Consider the following 12,255-nt stretch of genomic DNA (forward strand, 5'->3'; position numbering starts at 1 on the left):
TATAGTTGTTAAGCCAAGAGTTTTAGCTTAAAATGTTAGATTTCTTCATAAAACCAGTAATTTACGTACCTTCAGCCATTGCCAATAAATTCTTTGATTTAATTTGGAACTTTCAATTCTTGAATCACAGAGAACCAGATGGAATCAAGGTGTATTTTTTTTGTTCTAATGATCAGAATTGGGGACCCAAATTTTATAAAGTTTATGATGAACAGTCGTGTTCTTTCCATCAAAGAACAGACCAACTGTCAATATAATAATGAATAATTACAATACCACCCAAACTAATTTCTATATTAACAAATTGGACCACAATTAGAATAAAAATTCTAACATAAAAAACTCACACTTCTCACACTAAGTGATAACATGTCATTTGTTTAGACAGTATTATATTTTATATCTTTTTCTTTTCCCAAATTAGTTATGTATGATATCATAGATTTTGCATATATTTTTTTTATTTTACTTTGCAGTTGATTCCATGCGGTTAAATCAGTCTCTTGCAACAAATTTATTTAACATTATATCAAGTTCTATTTTAAGAAAATATATAATCTCAAATATTGATAAGAAGTGATATATGAATATTCTTTTGTCTCAAATATGCTACTTGATTGTTCGATTTATTTAAATGCCATACTTCTTTGGAGTTATAGATCCATCATCAGATATTTATGATGCTTTGCACCTATGCTATACTTCTTTGATTCAACCAATGTTTTTCTAAAATTGGTTTTATCTCTTCTAAAACTAAAGAAATACACATGTACCGTTCGAATGCACAGGTACTCTGCTATAATGAATTGAATAATCATATAAAAAATTATCATACTTTTGAAGAGCTTTGATAATCATGTTATAAATTTTTTTCGAAGATAATAAATCTAGAAAATTCTGCACAATTAACTGATTCTCAACTCACAAAAACCTTAAATCATATTATATCAATGAGACATTGAAGTTAAATTCCACTTTTATCCATCCATGTTTATAGTGAATGTTTCAATAAAATCAATTGGAGAAACAAAGAGTGCCTCTAACATATATATATATATATATATATATATAAACCAAATAGTTAACAAATAGCTGAATTGTCATCTCCTCTAGCATGTCTTGTTTAATTCTGTTGCGTATTTAATTCTTAATGCCACTCCAAAAACACTATACAAAATAACATCAAATTTCATTGCCTAGAGAGTAGACTCCAATACTAAGTGTGTGTTTGGATTTATATTTGTCAAACTAGAGTTTGAGTGGCAGTAATTTTGTAGAAGTGATTTTGGGTAAAAGTGAATCTATGTCAATATGATTTATATTTGGCAATTTTATACTAAAATTGATTTTGATAAAATAAATATTGTTTGAATAATATTACTTAAAATCACTTTTAGATGGATAATTAGTTAATTACTAAAAAATTATAATATTAAATTATAATGTTTTTATTTAATTTATCATTTCTAATAGGAACAATAATACATATTATAAAAAAATAAAATAATAAACCGTGCATAAGAATTACAATGATAAATTTTATAATGTCAAACAAAAAAATATTTTATAATTGTTTTAATATTATCAGTATTCTTTTATTTAGTATTATTTTAGACAGTAAAATTTTATTACTTATGACTTTATTGTTATGTATAATCAATTTTTTATTTACTTTGTCCTTTTAAATAAGATCAATAATTTATATTATAATAAAAAAAAATTTAAAATTTAATAAAAAAATCAAAATATTGTATAGACTGAAAATAAATCTAAAAATTCTTATGGAAAAAACTACTAAAACCAATAATGACAACCACGTAAAGCACGTTATGAACGCAAAAGCTACAATTTCTTGCTTCAAAGTGAACATTTAGATGCAAAATCACAGTTTGTATCTAGCGAAAAAGACTCACCAAACACCAAAGAACAGCGTTCAAAGAATTTAAACGTACTTTTATCCTCTATAACGCCAAACACACTCTAAAAATACCAGCATAGATGGATCGGTACTAAATTAGGAATGATTACAAAGGGCAGGTAATTTCACTTCTTCAAATAGAAAGAAAGCGTCATCTATTACACAACAAAAGATTTATGATTTTGTTTTAATCCTCAATAGAAGGGAAATAACATCATTGAAACAATGAAACTCAAGAAATAGATAGCTTCCAAGCAAGCATTCATGTGTCACTCAGCTCTTCAGTGAATACCATAGTAGTCAATATCAAATTAACAAACCATCCTTATCCTTATGAACCTAAGGATATGGAAAATTGAGGATTTTACGCAACAATGGAGATATTTTGGTTCCAGGAGCATGTAGCCGTCTTTCAAGAAAGAATCTCACCACACAGTTAAGTCTGGAATCCTAAATAGAAAAGAGAACAAAAAAATTTTAGTAAGTGAATGGATGTATAATGTATTCTATTTCAATTAACTTTGAAACAACTCATCTCACCATATTCTTGGATCCTTTCCGATCTTTTCAAAGATCTTTTTTTCTTTTGATTTGGTTACTGCAAGCATATGCTTATTTCTAGCAGAAAATTGACGAAATGCTTCATAAAATAGAGAATAAGTTTCAGTATTTGGAAGGCAACCATGTCCTTTCATCTTTAAAAATAAGTCTATTGCTTCATCAATCAGCCCCTCGTTAACAAATCCACTCATCATAATATTAAAGTTCACAACATCTAGACAATAGTTGTTGGCCAAAAGATGCTCAAAAAGCTCTCTTGCAGTCCTTACTCTTCCACATTTGCACAATCCATTCAAAAGAATACTGCACATGTACGCATTTGGACGAAACCCTTTGTGAATAATGTTGTGAAATAGTGCAATTGCCTCATCAAGATGTTGGATTTTGCATAAAGCATCTAACAATATGCAATAACCGACTAACTTAGGGGGCTGTTCACTTTCATGCATTTCATCAAGAATATTCTGTACACATGATATTCTCCCTGATTTGCATAATCTATCAATAAGGGTATAAATTCCAATATTAGGAACAAAACTTTCGCTTTCTTTAAAGAAAGTGATTGCTTGGTCCACCATTTTGTTCTTGCAATAACCATTAATCATAATGCTATAACTGTGAACATCGGGTGCCAAACCTGCTTTGATCGTGCTGTCAAACATCTTTGCTGCCTCATTCACTCTATTGATTAGAAAGTATCCATCAATTAAAGCATTGTAAGTAAAGACGTCTAATTGATGACCCAACTTGATATTCTTGGCTAATGCAGAGAAAGCAGAATCCATCAGACCCAAGTGGCAGAAACAATTGATCAAAGAAGGACTGATTCCCCTAAAATCCATTTGTGCAAAGAGCGAAACAGCAGTGTGGTATTGATTGATCTTAACAAGAGACCCTAAAATCTGATCGAATTCAACTTGGGAGGGTGCATCACGATTATTGAGAAGGGTAATGAAAGAGGCAACAGCATAATCAACATTGTTATTATTGTTAGTATTATTATTGTTAAGAGCAATTGGGAAAGGAGAATGAGCATAAAGCCTCAAAGGAACAGAGGGAAACAAACGAAGAAGGAATGCGGAATGGAGATTGGCGGCGTACCTTGTGATTCTCATTGTGCCTACGTTTCGATAAAACGCAGAAATTGAAGGAAGAAAGTAGCAACCTAGGTTTGGGTGTCTCCGGATTTGATGGTTCTAGAACGGTTTGGACTATTTAATGGTCTCATTACAAAATATATTTTTTAAGTTTTTTAATAACGTGAAGGAAAAATATAAGTAAACAATAAAAATATTAAATAATGTGAACAATAAATATATTGGATGTTCATTTTACTATGTGAGCGGATAGTTATTCTAATATTAAAATTTAGGTGGATAATTTGGAGGTATAGTGTGTTTTTATTTAATTGGTGGTTGTTCATGTTGTTTAAGAAAGTCATTGATTACTTAGCATAACTCGTACGTTAAATAGTTTTTATCTAATTTTAATTATAAATTAATCTTTTATATATTATTTAGGGGTAAGTATTATAACATCTATTTTTTATTTTATAAATTATTATTTTATCATTCATCTATCATATTTATTAATAATAAAAAACAAAAACAATAACGAATTTGATCTTCTATTGATCTTCTATTAAAATTTTATCTTTGAACGATTACATCCATATAGGGTTGTGAAATCGTGTTTCTTAGAAAATTAATCGATTGAATTCACAAAACAATTGATTAAATTTCAGGTTTCCCATAGTTCAATCGATTGGAATTCAGGTTTCCCAAAACAATCGATTGAATGTTAGACGATAGCATGGTTTTCTCAAATATCAATCGACACAATCCATTGAACGATGCTTAGAATGTGAGTTTTTTCTAATTCAACCGCTTGTTCATGTTACCCAATCGATTGAAGGCTTCAAAGCAATATGAGATCTCACAATTTAATCGATTGGTTGTGTTGAGTTAAGAAATTAACTAACATAATTGATGATGACAAATATTAGATTATTGGGCTAATTACCCAATTAGTCTTTGATTATTTTGGTTTAGTGATGCAGGCCAAAAATCAATACAACAGCAGTCCAACTGGATGGAAAATAAGAAACAAGGCTGGTGGACTATAAATCATTGAACAACCTAAAAGGATTCAAGGCAATGAAACCAGCTAAGCCAAAGAAATCAAACGGGTTGCTTGATGGATATCCGATCCAAGCCCGTTAGCAAGTAAATCCCTCCAAGTTGCTTCTTTCATAGCAACGTTCACTTTTTCCTGTCTCAGTCATAACTCAGAAAGAGAAAGAGAAAGCTTAGTCCTTAAGTTGTTCATCAAAGAAGCAAGAAAGAGAAGGTTAAGCAAAATGTTGAAGTCTAATCACCCACATCAAACTGCATCAAGAAGTCAGAAGCTAAAAGGTGATTTCATTTCCTTATACATGCATCATATCTTCTTCTCTTCATCTTCAACGTTCTGCCTATCCATTCTGGGTTACATGGGAAAGATGATCTCTACTCTTCACTGTTGTGCATCTACGGTCGCAAGTGTGTCTTGGGGGCCAAGTTGGCTTTCAATGGTTGAGATAGGGTTCTACCATTGGAAACATTTATTTATGATGTCTTGCGGCTTTCGGTCAACAAAGGAGGTCAGAACGAAAGTTCCTAATGTGAGGAAAAATGGAAGACAGTGAAAAAAGTGAGTTGGTGAGGCACACAGCTCAAGGGTTGACCTAGGAGAGAACAACCCAGCAACATGCAAGGAGATACAAAAGAAGATTTCTCATCATTCTGAAGGACAAAAAGAGATAACCAGTGTTCTTGAGGTGTATGTTCTGAGAAGAGCTCTCTGAAGAAGTTCATCTACTTGGACAGTACTTCCTAGTCAAAGGAGCATTCTGCCAGAACGAAGAACTGAATCAGAGGCTAGCAAATCTGGTTTATCACATAGCATAGAGGCTGTTGAAGAGTCAATCTCCTTCATGTTTTACTGATTGTAATTTTCTTTTCAATGTTTATCTTTCTGTAATTTCTTGAGGTAAAAGGCTGAAATGAGAGAGTCATTGAAAGAGCCTAAGAGAGAAAAGGCAGAGAGATACACATGAGTGAAAAGTCTAGAGTTATTTCAGATTTCTTTAGGTTGAGTCAGTGTCTTGTATCTTGTACTTGTGAGGTACCCCTTTCTTAGTTGGGTTAGCACTAAGAGGAAGAGTTAGGTATTAGCATAACCAAGTCAAGTTAGATTAGAACTTGAGTGTGAAAGGATTGGGTCAATCCTGTGGAATTGGTTTATGTAATACTTTAAATATAGTGGAAATTCCACCACAAGGAGACTAGACGTAGGTTGCATTGCACAAGGGCAACCGAACCATGATATATGATGGTGTCAGCTTCTCTCTTCTCTGCTCTGTTCTATTTTCTGATATTCATGAGACAAAACGAAATTGTCTCATAAATTTTTGCTGCTGAGTTCAAACAGAATCAGAATTGAAAGTTTGTTTTAAAGGGCTAATTTAGTTACTAAAAAGAAGGTCATAGATTCAACCCCCCTTCTCTAAGCCTTCTACAACCTTCAATTGGTATCATGAGCCTTGGTCTCAAGAAACAAGCTTCACCGCTTGGAGCAAAGGTCTAATGGCGAATAACTTGGGCACAACCACGGTTGCCTACACTTTAACTGAAGGCTAGTCAAACAATAGGCCTCCATTCTTCAACAGGAAGAACTATGCCTACTGGAAAGAGAGGATGAGGATCTTCATCTAATCCATTGACTACAACATATGGAAGATTGTTGTAAGCGGTTCCAAGATTTCAACAAAAACAAGTGCGGATGGAGTGGTGACTTCAAAAGAAGAAGCTGAATGGAATGAGGACGACAAGAAGAAAATGGAGCTGAATGCTAAAGCCATCAACCTCTTTCACTGTGCTATCAGCTTTGAAGAGTACCGAAAGGTGTCTAGATGCAAGACAGGCAAAAAAATATGGGAAAAACTCCAGGTTACACACGAAAGCACTAAACAGGTCAAAGAAACAATGATTGATATGCTGCGAAAAGAGTACGAGATGTTTAACATGAAGGATGGAGAAAGTATTGATGAAGTGTTTGAGAGATTCTCAATCATAATCAACAACCTTGATGCTATGGGTACAAACTACTCAGAACAAACCCTAGTGAGAAAACTCCTTAGAAGCCTCACAAAAGAATGGGAAACCACTGCCACTTTCCTAGCCGAGAGTAACAACCTAAGCCCTATAACCTATGATGAGCTGAGAGGAAAACTCATTGCCTATGAAACCACACACGCAAACCCAGACTCAAAGAAAAAGGAAATAGCCCTCAAGTCAAAAATAGAATCAAAAGAGAGTGAGTCTAGTGATGGTATTTTAAATGATGAGCTTATGTTTTTTGTTAGGAGATTTAGAAGGATGATGAAAAACAAGGGCAAGTACAAGGGTTCAAGTTCAAAGGAACATAAGATGAACTTGAGCAAAGTGACGTGTCATCATTGTAAGGAGGATAGACATTTCAAGCTAAAATGTATGAAGCTCAAAAAGGAGGACAAAGGGAAGAAAGAAAAGAAGAGAGTGCTCATGGCAGCTTGGGAGGATCTAGAGAATGACTCCAATGAGGAAGAAGATTCTGAAGGTGAAGATAAAACCTGCTTCATGGCTGGAAATAATCATCTTGATGAGGTAAAATTCTATGACTTGTCTATAGATGATTTACATGCTATAATTGATGATCTTACTCTAAACACCTCAAAACTGCTAGATAAGTACAATAAATACAGATCTGAAAAAGATGTGTTAAAAGCTGAAAATGATTTTTTAAAAGAAAAAGTGAGGGAAACTGAATGTGTTTTGGACATTATTGAAGAAAACAGATTCCTAAAATCTGAACTTGAAAAAATAAAAGGAAAGCACATTATGAATTCTTGTCAAGAGTTAATTGCTGAAAATGAAAGATTAAATGGTATGATTAAAAGGCTGAATTGTGACTTAACAAAATTTGCTCAAAGATTCAAAGAAGGATGTGTATTTGGAGTGTTCATAGAGGCTCTTATCTTCAATAGCTCCAGAAAAGGGCCAATCAAACAAAACTATACTGTAATTTTCAGCTAACAAAAGAGGAATAATTTTGTCCCAAATCGATTAGTCTGTTCCAAATCTGTGACATAAAATTATGGTTTCGGTTCCTAACAGTGATGACTGTATGGTCCTGACATTTAAGACTGTTGAGAAGTTCTTTTTTTCTGGTGTCACCATGTTTGAATTCAAATTGGTTGAGTAAGTAATAAGAATTTATCTGAGGGAGAAATGGCCAACAACAAACTACTCCTTAGAGGATTTGTGGTTTTGTTTGCTACATGTGCATGCAATGTTTTGATATTTATATATTGACTATAAACTAAAAGATGTCAGGTAAATATTTTTGAATAAAAAATGTTATGAAATTATTAAAATTTATTATTTTTTTGTTATTATTTTGTTATTAGTAACAACTTAAATTTTTAAAAATATAATTTTATGACAGTTAGAGGTGTTTTTATTTTTTATTTTTGGTAAACTCTTGCTTGATTCGTTGTTGTGCATCCTTCAAGAAATATAAAATCCAATCTAATATTGTATGATTACATTTTTGTACTCGTAGAATGTCATAATTATTGTTTTAGTAACTTTTTGTCTATGTATATACAAATCTAGAGTGCAAACGATTCCCCCCTCTATGTTTTCTTTTTTCTCTTAATAAAAAAATAAGCAAGTGTATAGTATAACGAGTGAAGAATAAGTATTGGATTGGATTTGTAAATAAATTGTATTTTTTTGCACAATCACATAATAAAAAAAAGTTCATTATATGCAATTTTTCGTTATTTTTTTCGTATTATTGTATTTGATTATTTTGTACATATAGGATTAAACAAATTTTTAAAGCAAATACAAATATTGACTTGTTTGTTGAATGATGTTCTATATTATAATTTTGATCTTGTGCCAAATTAAAGTACAAAGTGGCTTAAGAGATTTTTGACAATTCGTGTAAGAAATTATGAGATGATGAAGTAGTAGTCTAATAGTAATAAGAGTGTCGTTGATTATATATGTAAGTATATCATAACAATAGGCAATTTGAATATTTATAATTAAAAATTATTATTATTATAAATATTAATTACATTTAACCGTTACTTTATAATTAAAATATTTAATGATTTGTAGTAAATTCAAATAATTAAATAAATTAATTGATGGAAATATGGAATACCTTTTTGTAAAAAAAAGAAAATTTATAATGCCACCTGATCCGTTACTTAAACACTGGCCCACCACAACAACCTCAGAACCGGATTCCAGGAGATAACCTTCTCGAAAATCTTTCCAACTAAATGAAATCCTAAAAATCGGAGCATTATCAAAAGACTCCGTCAAACCAGTAACAAAGATACGAATAACTGCCATAGAGAAATTCAATATATAATGGTGACCAACTAAGTCACAGGTACGCAATTCATTCTAATTTTACTCTGAATACTCTCACACTCTTACTTACTTGAGCGTTGGAGTCCCTTTTCAGGTGCCCAACGCCGCCTCCCTAGCAAGAAGACGACGTTCCTCCCTCTCACTCTAAGGAAAGCAAGTTCGAAGTAACAGTGGAGCGAGCTATACCTCGGAGATATTTATTCACACAGGAACATTTGGCGCCCACCGTGAGGCCGTCGATTTTCTAACCCCACAACCTTTGAAAAATACTTTATGTGCTTTCTCCTTTTTTTGCAGGTCATAACATATGGCAGACGAACATAGCCACGCTCCCTCAAACCCTAACTCGGCCGAGCTATTGGCCATTAATGAATCCCTCAAAGCAGAGAACCTAAGAATGGCCGAGCTCTTACGCCAGAAGCAACACAGTCAGAGCAAGGGAGGAGAGCATAAGGATGCTGAAAACAAGGACGACCATGATAAGCACACGTTGGAGGCTAAGCACACCATACCCACTCCCCCGAAAACAATCACCAAAAGAACTAACCCCTTTTCGAAGGAGATTATGAGCTTTCAAATGCCCAAAAATTTTACCCTACCAATGACGCCCTAAAACCCTATGTGGGAATAGGAGATCCAAATATCATGTTACCAAGTTTTATACGATGATGTTCATGAACAAGGAATCCGACCCAATTTTGTGCCGCACCTTTCCTACCTTCCTAGATGGAGCCGCCTTGATTTGGTTCTCCAACCTCCCTGAAGGCTCCATTTCCAGCTTCGATGAATTGGCCGACCAGTTCATCAACCATTTTGCTGCCTCCAAAATATATGTGCACAACTCTGACTACCTGAGCACTATAAAACAAGGGACGCACGAAAGCCTGAAGGACTACATGACCAGATTTGCTGAAGCAACCACGGACAAACCCAACCTAAACCCATAAGTCCACCTTCATGCCTTAAAAAGTGGCCTCCGTCCTGAGAAGTTTCAGGAGACCATAGTTATAACAAAACCAAAAATTCTAGCCGAAATCTGAGAAAAAGCAACAACCTAAATCGAGATTGAAGAACTCCGAGTGCTGCGAAAAGCAGAAAAGCCTACCTCGAACAGAGAAGATGAGAAATGAAATAAGCATCAAACCAACAGAACAGACCAAAGATCATTCAAGCTTACACCTAAGTTTGACAGCTACACTCCTCTCAATGCCAAGAAAGAGGACATCATTAGGGACATTCTACATTCAAAACTCGTCAAACCTCCAAGCAAGGTAGGCACTTACCAAGACCAGCGATATGTAGACAAATCCAAGTACTGCACCTTCCATCAGAAATACGGACACACAACAGATGATTGCATTATAGCAAAGGATCTCCTAAAAAAGTTGGCCCGACAAGGCCTATTAGACAAATACATCGACACCCGAGGAAGAACACGGAACACGGAATACCTCGGCCAGCACTCCAAAACAATTGACAATTCCCGAGATAAAGGAAAAAAGGTAAATGAAGATATTAATCCAACTTGCCGAATAATAAATTGCATGTCTGGTGGTTTTGCAGGAGGAGGATGTACTAACTCAGCTAGGAAGAGATCTTACCGAACTATGATGTCAGTGACGGGATCAAGTTCGTCCCAGCCTATCAACACAGACAAACCAGAGATCTCATTCCTCCCCAAAGACTATCAAGCGAGTGACCGCAACCTCGACGACCCAGTGGTTATCTCTACACAAGTTGGAGAGCCATTGGTAAAGAAAGTCTTTGATGGATCTTGGGAGTAGCGCAGACGTCCTATTCTATTCAACATTCCAGAAAATGAAGTTAAGCGACAAAGCCCTCCAACCTTCATCCGGGAAACTGATAGGTTTCTCAGGTGAGCGAGTTCCAATCCGATGTTATATTTGGTTACAAACCACACTGGGAAACTATCCTAACTATAAAACGATGGATATACAATATTTAGTTGTTGATTGCAAAAGTCCTTACAATATAATTCTAGGTAGACCTTCTTTGAATGCATTCAATGCTATCATTTCTACTGTGGATTTGTGTGTTAAGTTTCTTTCGTAGGATAACAAAGTCGTAACAATTCATGGAGATCAGAGAGAGGTCAGGCAATGCTATAACGCCAGCCTGAAAAACGAATATTCAAGACAACTTGAGCAATAGTACATCCAAGCAGTATACAACTCGAAACAATTACCTTCGTTAGCCAACTTAGATCCTCGAACCAACCACCAAGAGCGACCAATGCCAACAGACGACCTCAAAAGGTTCAACTAACATACTTTGGCAATACGCTGAAGAATGAAGAGTGGGAACAACTGGCTGGGCTATTAACACAAAACATCGATCTATTTGCATGGACTCCCGCAGACATGCCAGTGATAGACCCTATCGTCATCTGCCACAGATTGGCAATCAATCCGTCAGTACGACCTATAGCTCAGAAAAAGAGACACCTCAGCACAGACAAAAGGACAGCTTCTTTGGAAGAAACCCAAAAGCTCCTCAATGCTGGATTCATAAAAGAGCTCAGATATAGTACCTGGTTAGCCAATATGGCAATGGTAAAAAAGAACAACGGTAAGTGGAGGATGTGTGTAGACTATACAGACCTCAATAAGGCCTGTCCAAAGGACGCATACCCCCTTCCATGCATTGATAAACTAGTTGACAGTTCTTCTAGTTTTCAATGTTTAAGCTTCATGGATGCTTATTCTGCTTATAACCAAATACTAATGTATCCGACTGACCAGGGTAAGACTGCTTTTATTACTGACAATGGAAATTTTTGCTATAAGGTTATGCCGTTCGGACTCAAAAATGCAGGTGCAACATATCAAAGACTCATGGACAAAATCTTTTCAAACCAAATTGGCCGAAACATAGAAGTCTATGTTGATGACATGGTGGCAAAAACACTGCATGCGGCAAATCACATTAAAGACTTAAAGGAGATATTTCAACAATTTCGAATGTACAACATGAAACTCAATCCCGAGAAATGAGCTTTCGGAGTGCAAGGAGGGAAATTCCTCGGCTTCATGCTCATCTGCGGAGGTATTGAAGCCAACCCTGATAAATGCCAAGCGATACTAAACATGAGAAGCCCAAAGACGGTCAAAGAGGTTCAACAACTTACTGGTCGGCTAGCAGCACGATTTTTACCTCGTATAGCTCACCGATCACATCACTTCTTCAAGGCGCTACAAAAACAGGAAAAAATTGAATGGTCCAAGGAATGCGAGAAAGCCTTCACCGAGCTTAAGACCATACTATTAGAACCACCTATACTTC

The 12,255-nt window shown here is 34.8% G+C and overlaps 1 protein-coding gene across 2 annotated transcripts; it reads right to left on the reverse strand.

Annotated features, from left to right (window-relative positions):
* LOC107638350 (pentatricopeptide repeat-containing protein At1g63130, mitochondrial-like) lies at positions 1,982-3,685 on the reverse strand. 2 transcript variants are annotated; one of them, XM_016341585.2, is made up of 2 exons: positions 2,459-3,685; positions 1,982-2,360 (listed from the first exon to the last, which is right to left on the reverse strand). In XM_016341585.2, coding segments are annotated over exons 1-2 (1,137 nt in total). In that variant the 5' UTR covers positions 3,595-3,685; the 3' UTR covers positions 1,982-2,359. The 2 variants fall into 2 exon arrangements, with proteins under 2 accessions (XP_016197071.1, XP_016197070.1); XM_016341584.2 differs by having other exon boundaries at positions 1,982-2,368; positions 2,459-3,683.

Source organism: Arachis ipaensis, chromosome B04, assembly GCF_000816755.2.
Source record: "Arachis ipaensis cultivar K30076 chromosome B04, Araip1.1, whole genome shotgun sequence".
NCBI classification, from domain to species: Eukaryota; Viridiplantae; Streptophyta; class Magnoliopsida; order Fabales; family Fabaceae; genus Arachis; species Arachis ipaensis.

Coding starts and splice junctions, on each gene's coding strand:
- LOC107638350 (XM_016341584.2), bottom strand. CDS start 3,594: ATGAGAATCACAAGGTACGCCGCCAATCTCCATTCCGCATTCCTTCTT. Junction 2,369..2,458: donor GGAAAGGATCCAAGAATATG/GTGAGATGAGTT, acceptor TTTTCTATTTAG/GATTCCAGACTTAACTGTGT.